Raw genomic sequence first — 20,618 nt, 5'->3', positions numbered from 1 at the left:
CAATGTTACATCATAGTCTTGACGTCACGGCCTACATCTATGGTGATCAGATTTCCCAATAAATTCATCAATGAATGAATTAAAATTCATTGACTCATTCATTTACTAGTTAGTAGGTAGGAACCTACTTTACTTACTACTCTACTTATTGATGACCGACCTTTAGGTAGTGATGTGATTTATTTTTTATTTTAAAGTTATCGACTTGTACCTTAATAGTATTATTATCTGTATACAGGATGTTAGGTAAATGGGTATATGAGATGAGCCGACACTAGCCCATGTTAACATGGTCATATAAATGGTATGGTGAAGTCAGAAATTTGATATCATCATTTTAATTTTTTTAATTTTCATACAAAACTAATTTTATAAAATGCGATTTGTATGAAAAATAAAATAATTAAAATGAAGATATCAATTTTCTAACTTCACCATACCATTTATATGACCACGTTAACATGGGCTAGTGTCGGCTCATATACCCATTTACCTAACACCCTGTATACAGATACACATACAGATATACACTCGACGTCAAATAAATCGCACCTCCCGCGACAAGCATTTTCAAACGTATGCATCCCCACTTCCCACCAATATTGGTACCATTCAAAAGCCTAGTTCTAACCTTCATTTCATTAAAGGAAAGGTTTTTACCCCAAAAATGTGTCTTTAGAAGGATCCAGAGTCACTTCTTCAAAAAATAGGTAGTTACGCTAGAGCCAACTTTTATGGCTATAAAACTGTTAAGTTGGGTTTAATTGCTATCCATCTGTTAAAGAGGACACGTGAAATCATTATTTGGTTTTATAACCATAAAAAATGGTCTAATTGATCCCATAGGTGGGCCCAAAGTGAGGTATTTTTTCAAGTCACATTTATGGTATATGTTAATAATTTATTAAGAAATTAAATGTGTTTTTCTTTAAGGATATTTATTGGGCTTTCAAATAACACCAATATTGTTGGGGCACCATGATTGTGTGAGAAGAAAATCGTTAAAGTTCGCGTCGCGGAAGGTGCGGTTTATTTGATGTTGAGTATACATATGTATGTAGTATTATTGTGTAGGTACCTACCTAACTACCTACCTACCTACTATATGTATTTTTTTGTCGCGGCCCGTTAAGTTCATTAATCACGAAGAGGTGTTAAAAATAAAAGATATTTAATTTGCAGGACAAAAACACGGACAATATAAATTGCACGCACGCACGTGAGTGAGTGATGATCATGCACATTATTAAATACCTAAGTAGGTACCTACCTACATGTAACTAAGTTCATAATAATACGTGTTGCAAGGTTCCGACACCATAATAAGCAGTTACTTGTTGTTATTATGTCATTTGTTATCAAAATTAAATGTAATGTTTATTAGAGAAACATAATGTTGTAGTTTTAAAAATTACAAGAGAAATTAAGAAGAAACTGTTATTGAGATTAAAGTATTTAAGATATACCTTTTATCGATATATCGACACGAATAACCACCTATCGATAACCACAGTCATGTTGACATAACTATCACGGTGTCATGCTAATTGGCTTTGCCTCCATAATACGACAGATGGCGTCACAGTGACGCGAGGTCTCGTTCTGAACATGAAATCCTGTTATGGATTGATTGAATTTCTTACAGGTTTTATTTACAGTCGCCTGATTATTTACTTCCATGTAGAAGATTTTTTAAATTAAGATAAGAATAAGAATGAATGTTTGTGGATTTATCATGAGAAAACAACGGTTAACTATAAAATGTTAATTACATTTCAACAAATTTTATTGTGGCTAGGAGCCTAGGAATATCATAATCAACGAGGATTTTAAATTTTTGCTTTGATGTCGTTTTCATAGTCATACTAATTTAGTTGACTGCGAGCGACATCTATTTCGTTAAACTGAAAACAGCAATTCAACTTAAAGTTGTGTGCTGTTTAGCTCCTAGCGCCATCTAACGTTATTTCTAGTAACTACAGATACGCGCCATCTACCGAGTACTTTTAGCACTACTAAGCTATCGTTACGGAGATACGTCACCACTAGATAGTTACGAAGTTTTCCAATAGGTGGCGTAAAATAACGCCATCTGTTATAAAATTCCTGAACTGAGTAAATGCAAGCGTGATTTTAGAAGGGAATTTTTCACAGAGTACATAGTACAGTAGTATACCAATAGATGTCAGGTTCTGTGCATAACATATAAAGGTGAGTTACAATACAAAGTAAAAGCATTATGCAGCCAATCGAGTAACAAAATAATAAATATGTTAATTATTAAAATAAAATAAATAAATAAAGATGTTTTACCGGTATCGTTGAGCAGCACATTGATATCTGTCGTCGACCCATCGGCCGACATCGCTGTAACAAAACAAAATTACAATTTAGCAATATTTTTTTTATCTTAATAATACTAGGTTAACGGAGGACTGTTAACTGAGTGTAGAAGTAGCTGCAAGTAGTATCACTAAAGTAAAATTCAGCCAGACTGCACAAAAGTTCTTTTTCTAATCGATGATTATTGTAAAAAAAAGACGCAGCATAGCGATCACCTACCTAATTATTTTGCATTTGAGCTTCATCTCTACATATACTTAATTATAAAACATTCCTGGAGGTCGAAGGCTGCAGGCCAACCATGACGGTAGTGATTTGATATTTACTTCGAATCGCCATTCGTCATATTCTTCTTAGCTATAATTTTTTCAGTGCAAAGTAGAGATGACTAACAGAAAATTCCGCTTTGCACTAGAGAGAAGCCGAACCTTAACTTCGAACTCCTACGTTCTTCTGATTAATTTTGTTGCGGGTCCAATGACGGTTAAACTTTCCACCGGGACAAACTTGACCTTCACTGGTAGGGTTTATATTGGCGGTCAAGCTGTAGAGCCAGCTATACGGGAGTTGCAGCGGTGGGAACGAAAGGTGAAAATAGTGCCCAATAACAGAAAATATTAATTTTAGTGTATGAAGCTAGTTAATTAAACTATTAGATTCTGACTTTTATTTCGGTCTGTAACTTACAGTCTTTATAGCGCATCTACCCTCGATGATACACGTAAATACTATAACCCTCCTTCTGGCACAGTCGGGTAAAAACTATTTTTCCTTCCCTAACATCATATAAAAACTTTCATAGAACTTCAAGTTATTTATGGCAGAAGGTAGCGTTTTCTTTCGCACTTATTATTAGTCTGGGTATCATTAACTTGATTTAAGTGATGTGCTCTACCTATATTTAGCAAAACACTACCAGTTTGGTTGTCGACAAGTATGGTTTTTGCTCGGTTATTTACTTAAAAACCGTTTAATTCATCTTGAACCCTATTCAGTTGTAATAAAGAATATCTTTACCTCATACTCTATGTTGGTTCAATGTGTCATAGCGGAGAGCTCTGAGGGTCATTAGTATGAGATTCCGTTTCAATAAGTTTTTTGAATGACGGTAGGTAATATTACTTTTTTGTGAGCTAAAGGGAACATTGACTTCTTTGTCCAGTTTTGAGATATCTTGGCACGTTAAAGTGTCATCTAAGTAAAGTAAATAAAATAAGTAGGTATGCATTGGTGGTAGAAGAGTCCTCGTTTGTACATTGAACTGTATAATAGTAATTGAAGTAGTTACTTAAGTGCTAAACTGGTAAGAGTGGTAGGTATGGTAAGAAGCAGCAGCGTAGATTTTATTATTTGGTTTGTAGTAGACTTATTAAATAACAAAATACAAAATAAATAGATGAATACGGAAATGACGTAGACTAGTCCCATTGTGCAAAACAGGAGGTTAGTGTTGCCATTTAAAACAAGTTAATAGAGTATTAAAAAACCATAATTATTACCACCGGCGAACAGATGTGGGCTGATTATGTTAATGAGTCTATTAAAACATGCAGTTTTCTGCGTCAGGTACCTACTAATTTTATAGTGTATTGTTTTGTTACATATAATTTGTTCAAGCGCTATCATAGTTGATGATTGATCGGCCGTCGGTCTGTGTGGTCTGTAGGCGAATATTCAAGGTTGATAATCTATTTTGGTCTTGTCATATCACAAAATGAGAAAATATTTAGTTACCGTGGTAGGAAAATGATTTTCAAGATCATTCTTTTAATAGGATTATTATAGAGTCATTGAACATTTGAGGAAGATGTATGTACCTACTTAGTTGAATTATTGGAGAGCATTTTTATTGTACTGAAATGTAAATATTATTGAGTTCGAGGGGTTGCCGATAGATGAAGTAACCGCCTCTTTGGTCTGGTAGTAAGCTAGACTTATCTCAGACCTAGAGGTTCGATTGTCGGGCGCAAAAACCTTTTGAAATTGTGAAGTTATGTAGTTTGGTAGACCATAGTAAAAAGTCTTACAACGGCAGGCATGTGAATTTAACTATTTAGAAGACCATGTTTGACAAAAAACTTTTGCTATTATATTTAAATACTTATTATCTCTCCGAGGCTTTATAGCAGACATAATGTAATTTCTTGTAACCCATTGTATTCTTCATTTCATTACACTCAACTATAATTGGCCAATCCATCAGAGATGGCGTTCGAAGACAATGCCATATATCACAATAGTATGAAGGAAGACAGTGCGCTGGTTGGGAAAGTTCTAACAAAACTTGGTAGGTGGCGCAACGGTCGCTCGACGTAAGACAAATAAATCAACAAAATGGGTAAAATAGCTACCTTGATAACGAGAAACATAGGTTACATACTAAAAAACTAATAGATGGGTACGTATTATTAGTTTTTGGTTCAATGTACTTACTTTACTAGACATTTTCAACCGACTTCAAAAAAAGGAGGAGGTTCTCAATTCGACCCGTATGTTTTTTTTCTATGTTTGTTACGCGATAACTCCGCCAATTATGAACCGATTTGAACAAATCTTTTTTCGGCGTATAGGTAATACCTCAAGGGTGGTCCCATTTAAATTTAATAATAAAAAAAACAACCCCCAAGGGTGGAAAATTGGGGATGAACTTTTTTATACGCAATATCTCCGCCGATTATAAACCAATTTGAACGATTATTTTTTTGTTGAATAGGTATTATCAAAAGGGTGGTTTCATGCGAATTTGAAGAAAATATTTCACCCCCAAGGGTGGAAAATTGGTTATGACCTTTTTTATACGCAATATCTCCGCCGATTATGAACCAATTTGAACGATAATTTTTTTGTTGAATACGTATTATCAAAATTTTTTAATTTTTAGTTTTTTTTTGTGTTCACGCATTTGAAGTCGGTTATATTTTTTTTAAAAAGTTAATTATATTTATAATACATGCGTTAGATTTTTTTTCCACTTGGAAAAAAAATTACTTACCAGTGTTCGCGCTAAGTTTGCCTGTCCGTGGAATGCGCGTCCCCTCCCCTCCCCGAACCGCGATTAAACGCAATTAGTTAGTGATTAAACGCAATTAATGTGTCTTATTTTACGAAAATAGAAAATTTTTATCAATAATAATACATAAAAAATATTTTAAATATAGTTTGCTATAGTTAGAGACGGTTCCCTTCGAGTGACGTCAAAAATTAAATAAGGAAAAAAGATGATAACATTCTTCTATTAATACAGGAACACGTTTGGAAATAAGCAATACCTCAGTTGAGCTTACAACAATCGTCCCATCTCATTTCAAGACACGTTCTCAAATAAATTAGCGTTTTAAAACGTTTTTTCAAACGTTTGTTACTGAGACACGTTCCATGATACGGACTTAATAGGTATGATCGCAAAATAAGTTACTCCTATCACTAGGGATAAAGACAATGGATACCAGTCGGCCTGTTAGATTCTATTTATCATCGTCATTCCATAATGATTTTCAGATTGGCCGGTTGGTAGCGGCTAGGGATTCCCAGGTCATAAAGCCGGACTCTGTGCTTCATTTGGTCGGTGCAATTAGTGTCATAGCTCATTTATTTATTTATTTATACTTCAATGCCAAAAATATTAACATTAGGCGAACTTAATGCCATAAGGAATTCTCATCCAGTTTACCTTTGGGTTATGCACAAATGTTGCGTGCGCTTGATATTATTCTGTAGCTCAATTTTCACCTGGCGCGGCATCCACATGAAAAGCTTAGGCTTTTCAAAAGCCGGACAATACAATATTTGGCCGGACAAGACCATAAAAAGCCAAACATGGACACCTGGCAACTAGGGTTGCATCCAGCCCCTTTCTGGAACTTTTAAGAGATACTTCTACGATTCTATTGGCTATCTAAAGACTTAAAACTGTTTCTGAAGATAAGATGGTAATATAGTTAAAAATAGCTAGCCTGTTGTCTTCTCTGATCGACTCATGAACGTATATCGTAAGTTGTTTCTAAACATATAAAAGAAGAAACAACAATATGGTGCCGTAATATGCAATATTCCTTTACGAGGAGAAAGAATGGCCATTTGTCACACGTTGCTCCATGAGTTATGATGAAAGGATAAAGTACCTTCAGAATAGGGTTGCCATGTAATTTATTTATTTATTTAATAGTCTAATAAGCTAGAAAAGAACGTTTTTTTAACAAAACAATGTTTAATTAAGCGTGAAAGTGAAACTGGAGAAATACTCGTAGGCGAACAAGATTATGATTTTTTGTGCTAAATATTTGTTTTCAGCCCGTATTTCTAAGCTTTCCTATTATTTTGTTGGCTGGCAGAATAAGTTGTCTATTATTTTGTCTGCCTGACCTGGTAGCGATTTTCCAATACCTTTTATAAACTTGTCATTTTTGTCAATGCTGAAAGTGGCCTGAATTTTTATTTCAGGGTCAATAAAGGATTAGATTCGGATGGGCGACATACTCGTAAATAGTATAACTTCATGTTTTTCCATACAATCGCTTTTTTAATGCGTGTTTGTTAATTATTGGTTGTAAAAATATATTTCACTACATCACACATTCCTCTTGACAAAAAATGACTACAGTTTCACGCAATTTTAACTAGAAGTTAAAAACTTGGTGAGATTGAATTGATAAACATAAATTGTTATAAAAACGAGAGAATCTTCACACTTCGTCACTGATTTCATTTAGAGAGATTATTATATTAATAAACAATAAAATTTCTTTATTATTTGTTGGTGGCAACCCTAACTCATCTGAAAGGAACCAATTTTATTGCATAAGCGCATACGGGGATGTACCTGTAGAGAATAGATATTTGTTAGATTTTGTCTATTCTTAACTTGGAAGTATAGTTTTATTTAACAAAAACTTTTACCTAAAAAACTATATTTTCTGAAACAAAATTATGTAAGTATTGTCATATTATGTGTTTTTGGAAGATCTAATAAGGCATCGACAACAAGTCTGGCATACTTTCTACATAGGTACAATGAGAAAAAACACCGAGCCAAAAAACTTCATCCCTACCTATTTACGTGCAATTCGAAGCTGCGAGCAAAATTGAATAACCTACAAACCTATTTATATTCCTAAGATCATTACATAACAATACAATGCGGTTAAGATTAAGTTTTTTCCCTCTAAAATAAACAACATAAATGGCGGAACGCTTGCGGTCAGCCACCAGACGATTGGTTTGTGGTTTATTATTGGCATAAATAAAATACAATGGTAACGCGCCAGGAAGAAATTAACTGATTTCTGATCTAAATAACTGGTAACTTACAAAAATGAACTTACAAATCTTCTGGTGTAAGGTAATTAATAGCAAAGGATATTAGTATCATATTTTTTAAGGCTGTAGTCCAACCAACTTTATTTTCAGAATCATGCCTATGAAGTTAGATTAAATTAAATTTCAAATCAACAGCAAAGACTAACTGTAGCAAAAACTTAATCTTGGATCGGCCAACGGATAATGATTCTCATATTGATAATTTTAATCCGCACATCTTTTCCAGGCCTATTGTTAAAAGTCAATAAAAAAACTGGATTCATCGCGAAATAGGCCATAAAACTAATTAGGATAATCACGACTTACACGTGGCTGTTGGCCTTGATCTATCTTGGGAACTGTTTTTGTATACATAAAACATACAAAGAGTATACATTTAATTGTATAAGTTGTATATAGGCCTCATAAAGGTTGTGGGACGGCGCTGGATGCAGGCCGCTGCTAACCGGCCAATCTGGAAAGCATTGGGGGAGGCCTATGTTCAGCTGTGGACGGCCTATGTCTGAAATGATGATGATGGCAGACCTAGTCTGTCAGGCCACAGATACTTAACTTAAGAAAGATTCGATTTATTTTATCTTCAGGAACTTAAAAAACTGATTACTTATACTCTGTTAGTCTGTTTGTTATGTTAATTTTATTATGTTGTAATATAAAACTCTACACAGAACATGCTGTTCGACGATTCATACTTATTTTAAAACAATAGAAGTAGGATATTACATTTTGTATTGTATCTGTTACAACAGTCTTTATGATATCAGAAATGTTACAAACAAGATACTGGAATAACTCAATGTATCTGTTAATTACATTAAGGATTAATAAATAGTGGTCGTTAAAACAATGTTTTCCTCATATTTGGAGTAGAACGAAGTGGAAAATGTTAAGTGTTCCGTAAAACGATATTCTTTGAGATACATACGAGTATAATATCATGTTTTACATTCCAACTTAGGCTTTTTTGTGGTGGTTTATTAACCAACTTAATATCGATTGTCGATATCTTCTATAGTCTATAACTTAAGAGTTTGTTTGTTTTGTTTGCTTGAACGCGCTAGTCAGCGGAACTACGGTCCCATTTGAAAAAATATTTTTATATTGGATAATCCATTTATCGAGGAAGGCTTTAGGCTAAACATCACCCTACACCAATAGCGGCGGAGCAGTAAAGAAAAATGTTACAAAAACGGGAAATATTATTCAAACTATGAATATTTAACATACCTAATATGAATGAAGTCGCAGGCACAGCTAAGTAGTTATTAATAAACTACTAGTAATTGCTGCTTTTGTTCCATCGGTAAAAGGCGATATTAAAAGATGTATGACCTCGAAAACTATCCCAGGACGGTGAATGGATAATAATAAGGCTATTTTTAGACAAACACGGAAAAAAATATGATACACGTACAGTTTTTGCCTTATTCTGCATACAATACTTTTTGTTTATTCTTGTTTATCATATACACATCATGTGGAAATAGAACCCGCAACCGCAAATGGCAGTATCAATGAACATCTGGAGAACATTTTTGGACAAGGCTGAAAATTGTCTGAAAAACTAAGATGCTCGAGCACTTTCACAAGTAACCAGGATCGCACTTCAGCTAAACAACCTATAAACTGTGGTAAGGTAAAGTACCTACATTGGATGTGTAAAAGTGATTTAATCGACAAAGCAATTAAAAGACAATTTCCTAAAACTCTTTTATGCGGTTATAGTTATATTTTGGTAGAGCTTGTTAACTTATATTGTTTTAATCTTTCATGGTCACTAACATAATAATTATTATTGACGGGATTGATACCATGTACCTTATTAACTTTAACGAAATCTTTAGTAATGTCGTACATGAAGTCAACTAGGTACGACATATTCGCCGCTTACTACCAATGTTACAATGGATTATGTTATCACGCGTGACAACTCTGTCACACAGACACATGAGGTAAAACAAATCTGATCGGAAGTGAGTACCTCATTCGTATTCCTCACCAGGTCTGGACCTTCCAAATACGGGTACAGGTGAGGTCGGCCATTGTTCTTGAACTTTTGGTTCGAGTAAGTTTAGCCGTCAATTGTCTTGGGAACACTGGAGTCAGTTAATAGGATTATTTGTTAACAAGCTGACTCGGCGAACCTCGTACCACCTTTTTTGACCCAGGAAAATGAGAGAGATAATGTAGAATTGTAATGGTGAAAGATTTTTTTGAATCGGTAAAGTAGTTTCGGAGCCTTATCAATACAAATAAACAATATAATCGTTCATATTTATAATTGGAGTAAGATGTAGTTTAAATGCTCTACAAAATACTTATTGTAACATACTGGAGTATGTGAAAGTTCCACAAAAGAGCCAAGGTTTTACCTTAAGATAAGATACTTTCCCATTTACCAAAGATAAGTGGATTTGGCGTACACTCCCCATATTTAGAGGGCAAATAAGAAATAATTATTAATAAGAACTGTTATAGATAAAAAATAACAAGATCCAAAGTTTCATTTAATGCTAACTCATTAGTGGTCTCTATACATAAAACAGGATATAACTTAGAAACGATTTAGTTTAGCTTTATATTATGATTAGCAATACATTTTTCAGCATTTGAATCGGAAGTCGGAAATTCGGAATCAAATCTGGTTATGTCATCGACCTCGCGAGGCAGAGGGAAGTAATTTTTATTTTACTTTATTAATAACTAAAGTATTTTTTAGAAAGTCAGATCATGTCAAAATAAGGAATCGTTCGAGGTGACTATATGATAACAGCAATTCGATTATAGATTCCTTTTAACTAAGTAAAGTGGCAGGAAGTAATAAATATATTATTAATCATCATCATCAACAGCCCTTTACAGTCCACTGCTGGACTATGAGCCTCCTCCACTTATTCACACTAAATATATTATTAATAATTGGCCGGATTTATCAAAAGATAAAATGTGACTCTTGTAAGTAAATATTTTAAACAAATAAATAATATGGAAACTCACTAGCACGTGCATTATGACTAAAATAATACGTAAAGATTACAAAACGGTATTTATTGTAAGCACGTGTCATCATTAAAATAAAATACTCATGTAATATAGGGTGTAGCGCCTAACAGGAAAACTTAAAACGTGAACACGGAGTTTCCGATTATTCCTATTGAATTGTTGTCGCTGTTGTAGAGAATTAAAATTCTAAATTATAAAATAATTAAATCACTGGACTCATTCAACATAAATATTCCAAACGACGTTCAAAATTGGTTTACACTCGAGCAGCAGGCTTGAAAATATTTTTTAGTATTCACTCTGGCTAGAACATCGAATTCGAATTCATCTGACTTCACTGTTATTTTTTTCCTGTCGCTTACACCGATCACCCTGTATCAAGAATGTCACGCGACGCCAGACGTCTCATACTATGTAAAGTATGTAAGAGATGTATTTAATTATATGAATCTATCACACATTACATAATATGACATTTAATCATTAAAATATCCTTACATGCAATGTTTTCCGCATTTTCACGACAATGGTTAACGTTGTCCATAATTAAAATACGCAATATTAATCAATCAGTATTTGTTCTTAATTAAAACTTACAGCAAATATTTAAAATGTTCATTTACGAAGATACGTAATCTTGGGTAGATATAAATTGGTAAATTAAATGAGATAACTTCTATTAAAAAATGTAACTTTCTAAATACTAAGGTTTATTAATAACTAGCTTTCCGCCCGCGGCTTCGCCCGCGTGGAATTTTGTCTGTCACAGAAAAACTATATCGCGCGCGTCCCTGTTTCAAAAACCGGGATAAAAACTATCCTATGTTCTTTCCCGGGACTCAAACTATCTCTATGCCAAATTTCATCAAAATCGGTTGCGAGGTTTAAGCGGGAAAGCGTAACAGACAGACAGACAGACAGAGTTACTTTCGCATTTATAATATTAGTTGGGATTAAATGTGTGTATATTAAGCTTATCAACATGCTAATCACATTGCAAAATATAGGCCAATAGACTTATATTTATTTGTGAAACAGATACGTAAAATTCCCAATCAATAAAACCCCTCAAAATTTTCGCCAGAGGAAAAAAATACACTGGATTGGTAGAGAATCCCCTTGTGAGCATTGTAACAATCTGTTTTTAATCCAGGGTGTACAAAAGATGTGTTACAAAGAACGAGGTTTGTTTCCTTAAAATTGTGTGACAAGAAAACATAATGAAGATGGTGGAAGAAACTTTCCATCACTTAGTATTTCAATAAACATTTTTTTTCTAGACAGTATTACACTTTTTACCGCTCAGCTGTTTTCATAATAGCTGGCATTGTTCTTAAACTGGCGCTTAATCTAAAAACAATAGTAATTAGTGGCTTGATAGATATTAATTATGTGGTACCTATTTCTGTTGCATTGATTAAATGACTAAGTATGTTTTGATAGACTCATTAGATTCTGTACTTTGGAACGGTGGTGGGTGACAAGACAATATTGTACATAATGATAATGATTAAAATATTGGTTAAATTTATATTATGATTGTTTTGATGTAATAAGTATAGCCCACATTAGATCAATTCTATTTTAATGTAGGTAATGATAAATTATAAAAATGTAAGTAAATCATTTATTGTGTTTAGTGGTTTCTCGGCAGTTTTTAGACAATTACAAAGTTAAGCAGCGTCTACTACACGGTTATTAGGTGGATGAATGACCGTGGATCATATTTGGCACATTTCCTGATTTAAATGAAATTGACTTTTAACTTAACTCATTTTACCTGTAATGAAACAAACAAAGTAATAAAATGCGATATAGATATAGATAACTTAGGTAAGTTTTTGAGGTTTACTTCTTATCACAGTAAAACAGCAAGAAATACAGGTTTTACGTGCGTCTGCAGGAGGAAATACCGTCAGAACTAGCCATCACAAGCTTATGAAATTTTCATTAATTAATATTTAGGTAGGTATAGCTCATGTAAAACAGTCAGCATATAATCTTGTAAAAGTACATTAAAGTTATTTTTTGAAACGGATTTACTTGATGTTTTGTTAACTGGTTATGATTCTTTCATATTAAATACTAGCGGCCCGCCCCGGCTTCGCAGTTGCAATGGAATTTTCCGGCTTTTCCCTTCAATAATATGGATGTTTTATATAGGTATATAAACCTTACTCTTGAATCACTCTCTCTATTTAAAAAAACTGCATCAAGATCCGCTGTGTAGTTTCAAAGATCTAAACATACATAGGGACAGACACAGGAAAGCGACTTTGTTTTATATAACATGTAGTGATTACATTATTTTTAAGTTTCTCTAGCAAATTTCGACTCCAATAATATCATTTCCACTTCCTCTCTGGTTATAGCTTTTCTATGTAGTTTGCCGCAAAATTGATTACTTTTCGTAAAAGCGCTTTTTAAAATAAATGACTTATAGAAACTGGCTGATCATACTCCTTAGATTAGGTGTGATGGCGTTTCTAGTTCGCCGCCAAATTAATAGCCTTTTTTAGAAACCGGCAGGCGGTTCTTTTTAGACTATAGACACAGCTTTAATGATCAGATCGCAGAATCTAATGGCATCGTAAGATGTCAATCTGGCTTATGTAACGGAAAACTGGTCTGTGTGTGCCAATACCAGAGCCTGGTCGTGAAACCAATTAAATATATAGATTTGCAAGGAAAATTACGCACAGCTACGGCATTTCTACAAAGTTCTTGGAACAGATGTTAATTTAAAACACTTTAATATTTATTGCAGTAGTAATAACATATTTAATGTAAATTACGTCTCTATAGTGAATCTATTTTTAAACTTATGACATTTATTTTGCTTCTACAATTTAAATTATTAGTCTAAAAAGTAAATCAAATTAAGAGTACATATTAAATCCCAGTGACTGATGTTCAACGGGTTTTAGTTTTTGAATTCGTAAACCAGAATTTTATTTATGCTCGTGCGACTATGGTCGACTGATTCTTGATTTGTATGGAAATAAAGCGAATAAATGAGTCTAAGGTTTATTCGTGATACTTAGTCTGAGTTCACCACCTAACTTTAACAGTAAATATAACCGGTGTTTTTTGTATGGAGTTTGACAGAGTTTTGACGTTTGTCAAAGTTGAAGTAAGATGGTGCAAGCAACCCAGCCATAATGTATATATCGCCTTAAGGGAGAAGAAGTCAGACAACAAAATGGTGACGTCAGTTATTACGGTACAAGAGTATTGCATACTCGAATGATTTTGCTCTAATTTATTTATATTTATAAATCTATCGAATTTGCAAAAAATAAAAACTAAAAAAGAACAGATGTCAGTTCTTTTTTATTTTATCTAGCAATCGAGAACAAAGAAAACAAATAGGACAATCGAGCAAACCACTTTCTTTATCAGTATCATTTTGTTGCTATCTGAATAACATTCCTGACATATCTTGGACTGTTGACACTGATATTTACACATGTTATGTTGATATGTATACTAATGTATAGTCTACAGCAGTGGTTCCCAAAGTTGTCCGGGCTACGACTCATCTAATACAAGTTCCCAAACTCCGGACCCACCTATAGGAAATTTCTCCCGCTGCCCAGCGGTTGGATGGGTAGGGTGGTGTGTCGTTCTACAGGCAGAGCCCACTCAATGTTCGCTCGCGACCCACCACTGTGTCGCGACCCATAGATTGGGAAACCCTGGTCTACAGCATCTGGGTTAAAATTCTGCCAATTATTTTCCACATCGTCCGTTTAAGCCAAATGACGTCAACTTTTAGACAAGGGCCTCCCCCAAGGATTTTCATAACGACTGGACCTGCGCTGCCCACATCCAGACTCTTCCCGTGACATTCACCAGATTGTCAGTCTACCTAGTGGGAGGCCTGAGACCTCTTCCAGCTCGGTATTATTTATGATTTCCACAAAAGAAACTTGGTATCTAAAAATTTGTCGCACCGCTTTGTGCGAAGTAAACGCATCACGCCGCAGTATTTCTAAACAAATTAGCAACAAAATTAAAGCGACGTAATAAAGCAATTTAAATAAATAAATATTGATTAAGCTGCGAAACTCGATCACGTTTATTTTTAGCGATGAGTAATATGAATTTAGTTACTTTTCAAATTTTAATGTCTTTTTGGAAAGTAAAGTAGGTACCTACCTATTTATTTATATTACTTGACCAAAGATAATTTCTGTGGTTAACTAGTAAACTAATAAAGCATATATAGCCTGACCAGGAACATAAAAACCCTCGCCATGTTGCGGAAAACTAATGGTACTAATTTCTTTTAATGGCAACAGTAACTGAAAACTTCATTGACATGTCACCTTGCATGTCAGTCTATTGTTGTCAAAGTGTAAACAAACTTTATTTTAAATGTGTGTAATTGATTTTGTGATTTAAATTGCTAAAATATTTTTATAGTCGTGAAAGAAAAGTGGTTCACAACGTGTTAACGTATTTGTCGAAGAGAAATACTAAGGGTTCGGACAATATTTTCATTGAATAATGTTTCCGACAAAGGTTGTCAAATTGACTGACATGTTTATCGTATAGTACAGTCCACTATGAAAATTAGCTGTAGTCTGTTTCAACTACCTATTTTAAAGTTTTTTGTCACTTTCTAAGTTTTGAATTTTATGGAATTGGGAAAGAAGTGCCGAGTTTGAAGCGTTAATGAGCAGACATTGCAGTTGAATATTCAAGTTCTGAATTTGATTATTGATGAATAATAAAATAAATTCTACTAGCTAGATTGATGGTTTCATTTAATTTATTTAAACCAGGTTACCTTTAATAATATTTTTTCGTTAATTTATGAAAACATCAGATTAGCCCGTAATCCTGAATCCTGATACATAAATTTATCCTATTAATTTAACACATGTACGTACGACTGTACTCAGTGTTGCACTATCAAATGCGATTGACGCGCCTCTATGCCAGGGTTTTTATGTTCCTGGTCAGGCTATAATATCTTTATTTTTTAAAAATTCACTTCAACACTTATTTCAATATCTTAGCAACTTAGGTAATATTTTTGTAAACAATGTTCTGTAACTTTTCAATGTTTACCTACATATTTATTGTTTGCTAATTGTATTGTACTTTTAGTTTGTTACAACTAATTATTTTTACAGTTTGGGTAATGGTCATCTGTCTGTCATTTTTTTATTTAGCCTTTGTTTTGTTATCTTAACGTATTATACAGTAGGTATTAGTATTCCGGCAATACTAGTATTCCTGAAATAGGTATGTTCCATAGAAAAAAGCAAGCAAGAAATTCATAGAACAGCTTCACATAAAATTATGAGATCCTCGAGTCACGTTTTTGTATTATGATTTATAATTCTTGCCACAGTACACATTAGTGCATTCAGTACATTTTTATTATTATCTAAGCCTGAGTTTTTGTATGGAGTTTGACAGATTTTTGACGTTTGTTAATGTTAAAGTAAGATGGTGCAACCCAACCTAACAATCTATTATGATATGAAAACCTAAGTCATAGTTAACATACTGGCATGGAAGAAAAAACAAATGAAGCAATCAGTTCAAAAATGGAATAGTCTGGACTCCAAAACAGTCGCGATGCTTTTATGTTTTTCTATTATGAATTATGTTTTGTCTTTTTATTTATCGGATCGTTTAACTTAATGCCTTTTTCTCAATGGAAAACGTCAAAGCCCATAACTATTGATTTTCTTTTCTTTTCAATCACATGTTACAGTATTTAAATAAATAAATAGCTCTACAAAAGTTACTGATTTCATTCTAGACTATGTGAACCTCGCGTGTTCATGCCAAGACTATTATTATCTAATTCCTAAAGATCTTTATTATCAAGTGATGGTTACACAATTATTTGTGACGCCAAACAACGTAATCCTATTCACAAAAGACAATTTCCATATAACTATGTAATTTCAGAGGAACGTGCAGTTAATGATGGTATTACGAACAAAATAGCATTAAGATACATAGCGTCATATACGGGTATATGACGTCAGCATCAGTCTTTTAAAACAAAACTGGTAACATAAGTCTGGGAGATCTCGGCCATTAATAATACATTTATACTAATATTATAAATGCGAAAGTAACTCTGTCTGTTTGTCTGTCGGTCTGTCTGTTTGTGTGTCTCGCTTTCACGCCTAAACCACTGAACCGATTTTGATCAAATTTGGCATAGAGATAGTTTGAGTCCCGGGAAAGGACATATAATAGTTTTATCCCGGTTTTTGAAACAAGGACGCGCGCGACAAAGTTTTTCTGTGACAGACAAAATTCCACGCGGACGAAGCCGCGGGCGGAAAGCTAGTTACGAACAAATAGGTATTTAAAGTTTTTCAGTCGATATTAGAGCGATTCCAAAATTGATTACCTGAACAATGTGCGAATGTTAAATGAGCGTACACAGTTCTTGCTCATGCTTATCGATTGAGACTAATGATACTTAGTGGTCTCCGAGATTAGTAATTATTTTAGTAATGCGTAGTATACGCATTAGGTACACTTACATACTATAGGTGACAGTTACTAAACGGTGTCGGTATTGGACAGCCTATTTTTTAGATTGAGGAACCGCAGTTCGACCCCCGTTCGCAGCTGGATTATTGTAGTCAACCTACTCCGAACACAAGCGTTCTATACCAGTAGGCCTAGGATGCGCGCGACGACAAACTTTTATCGATACATTTTATTGATTTTGCACGATGAGCCCATACATTTATTGTATAAAATTGTCGATAAGATTTTATCATGGCGCGCATTCTACTCCGGCTGGGATATAATTTCTAAAATTTTTTTAGGACTCGCACTGCAAATTCGCAACCAATTTACGTGCTTGTTTAATCATTTAATCATCTCGTCGCAATTTAATCTGGCGTCTGAAAACTGGATCCACTGGATACAGCCTTGCGACGTGATTGCCGCGATGATAAGTATAAGGCCCGCCGCACATCTGTCTTATCTTTGAACAAGCTTTCAAGATGTTATTAAGCCGTCATATGGTTAAGGACGAGTTTTCATTAGGTGCATTTGCTTTGAGAGTTCCTTCGTTGCGCGTATGTATGTTGTGCAGAGAACATGACGTTAGAGAATACGTGAATTTTCCATAAGCAACTTAAAACTTATGGGTGATGTCTATTGTCTAGTTAAAAGGTAGAAGCTGATTTTCTACATGTGTGAGTTTAGATAAACGTGCTCAGCTCAGCTTAAGTAATGTTGAATTCGCAAAATAATGTAACGAATATTTACAAAAGGAGGCTTACCTAAACACCACCTGACAACTGACATAGGCTAAAATGGTGAAGTAGATTAAGCTAACTTGGCACATAATATAATGTAAGAGCAAGATAAAATGAACCAAGTGTAAATAATTGTATTAAAGGCGTCTGGAATCTGGATAATGATGTAAAGATTAACTCAAGACTCGTTATTCGCATAATTAGCATAAAACTGAATAAAAACTCGTCCAGTCAGTGGCGAGCCTACAGCGCATCGCCAGTCACGGGTGACTTTTGTCGCTGTGACAGTATGTCACTCCATAGATAAGAATAAGCACTACGTAGTCTCTCTTTTTCTCTTTATAAAAGTGTAAAAGATAAAGACTTATTGTCACGGTAAAAATGTCACAAGTTTTTTTGTCTGTCACGGTGACAAAAATCATCTGTGTGTACATAGCCTAAATCTTGATAACACAACAATAGAATGCCGTGAACGGGTAACTCGTTGACAGTAGCGGCGTAAGGGGGGGGCGGTGGGGGCGGTCCGCCCCGGGTGCCAAGCATCAGGGGGTGACACAAGTCGCGCAGATTAGTACTCACTGGCACATCTGCATGGCAAATCTGCGTCTAAGTCATGATACGGGGGGGTGGGGGTTGCGGTTGTCTTTCAATCTTCGAATCGGTAGGTAACCTCAAAAATCCTGGGGGGTACCAGGGGGTGCCATAGGACTTGTGACGGGGGGGGGGGGGGGGGGGGGGTGATCGCCCCGGGTGCCAACCCATGCTACGCCGCCACTGCTCGTTGATTATTTGCACGGATCACCGCGACGCCACTCCGTGCAAATCCGTCGATGAATGAAGAAAAAACAAACGAAGGTCGAAGAGAAATAATAACAGCGCGACATTCTTTTGTTTGAGAACAACACAATTTTAAAAAAATTGCGAGGAATGTCAATAAAGGTGATTTCAATAACCATTTCATAACTCGAACGGGGAAATTAAGCGAATGAAAAAAAACCAAGCGTTTAAGAGATACTGTGAGTTCAACAACCATGTAATTGTTAAGATTTGACTTGCAATTAATCAAATATAATTGATAAATGATTTGTCGCTGATGTAATATCAATCAAAGGATAATTTTGAACCGCAAAAAATATGGCAGAATGATTTTGAAGGCGAACAAGATTTTTTATAAAACTGTAAAACAGCCATATACTGGTACATATTTATAATCATTAGCCATTATGTAATTTGAAACCAAAATGCATTCATACAATAGCAACATAGTAAACGTTATTATCACTTCGTTGGAACTGCAATGTTTTTAGAGCTACCTACACGAAAACAACTAAATGTTTTCAGTTTGACAGGTTTTTTGTACCTTATTTATTTTTTCTTTTATCTACAAGTATTTTTTCAAATACGACCTCTAAAAGTCCGCAGACTTCCAATATCGTATCAATTCCTTTTTTATTAACCTAACGTCGTAATATTATTTATGTGGGGTAATTATTAATAAGCTATTTAGTCCAATATTAAGTATTAGGCCAAAAGTATCATATTTTGCGTTATAAATGGATCTCTTATAATAAAATACGACCTTCAAAAATAAAAAACTTGATCTCAGTTGTCGGATAAGATTTATAAATTAATCTAAAAGCAAAATAAAAAGCGGTATCATATGTTTCGGAATTAATGACCTCGTCCTGCCTGACTTGATATTTTTAGAACTTTTTATGTGACGTGATATTTAAATAATAGAGCATATAATGTTAAATGGTTCCAAGATATTAATTATAATATGCTAAGTAGTTGTGAGGATAATTCGTTCGTTTCATCCTAATGTCGTCCACTGCTGGATAAAAACCTCCCCCAAAGTTTTCCACAACGATCGGTCCTGCATCCTTCATTTGTTTTACTATTGTTTAGCAGCGGCTGTAAGGCTGAGTTGCACCACCTAACTATGACGGTAAATATAACGATAACCGGTGCATTTTGTATGGAGTTTGACGGATTTTTGACATTTGTCAAAGTTAAAGTAAGATGGTGCAACCCAGCCTTAGTGTACTATGTCATCAAGTAATCTCTCGTACTCTATGCTAAGATAATTTGCAACGTGTCGCCTCTAGGTGTCGTTATTCCCACTTATCTAGATGACATTGTGTTTAATTTGATTAAGCACTTGACACTCGTCTTGCGTGAGTGAGTAGGTTCAGTATGAGTGAGTACTCATCACGAGAGTTGAAGGCGCGAACAATGGGGTATAACAACACCGTAGAAAAAAGGGTGATGATGACTGTCAGTCATCACTATCATTACTATAGTTTACTGTTTGTTCAATTGTTCTCAGTTTGTTTAAGAAATTTAAAAAAAATCTGTCAGTTAAACATTTTAACATGCAATCTACATAATATGTACCTATATGGCTACAGTTTTATTTATTAACATTGTTCTCTATCATGATTTTTACTAATTATCACTACGATATTAGCAGGATTTACCAAATATGACTTGGAGCACAAGATATAACTATGTAAACAAGGTCTTTGTAATACAATGACATGATTAATTCCCATATCTTCTTCTTCTTCCTCGTTCCCTCACTGATGAGGATCGCGACCACAGATAGTGTTCCCATACGGTTTACGCGAAATTAAATATGCCAAAACGTAAGCACATTGGACTCGTACACGTTTTTGTTGGAAAATAGCATCTATCACAACA

At 34.4% G+C, this 20,618-nt stretch overlaps 1 protein-coding gene across 3 annotated transcripts in view; it reads right to left on the bottom strand.

Moving 5' to 3' along the window:
• Positions 1-20,618, bottom strand: part of LOC135073978 (uncharacterized) — a 287,319-nt gene that overhangs the window by 103,762 nt on the left and 162,939 nt on the right. For all 3 annotated transcript variants that reach the window (XM_063968258.1, XM_063968259.1, XM_063968260.1), the window contains one exon: positions 2,314-2,367. In XM_063968258.1, coding sequence (XP_063824328.1) covers positions 2,314-2,367 — 54 coding nt within the window. The remainder of the gene's footprint in view (positions 1-2,313; positions 2,368-20,618) is intronic.

The sequence above is a fragment of the Ostrinia nubilalis genome, chromosome 8 (assembly GCF_963855985.1).
Source record: "Ostrinia nubilalis chromosome 8, ilOstNubi1.1, whole genome shotgun sequence".
NCBI classification, from domain to species: domain Eukaryota; kingdom Metazoa; phylum Arthropoda; class Insecta; order Lepidoptera; family Crambidae; genus Ostrinia; species Ostrinia nubilalis.
This window is presented reverse-complemented; position numbering and strand designations above follow the sequence as displayed.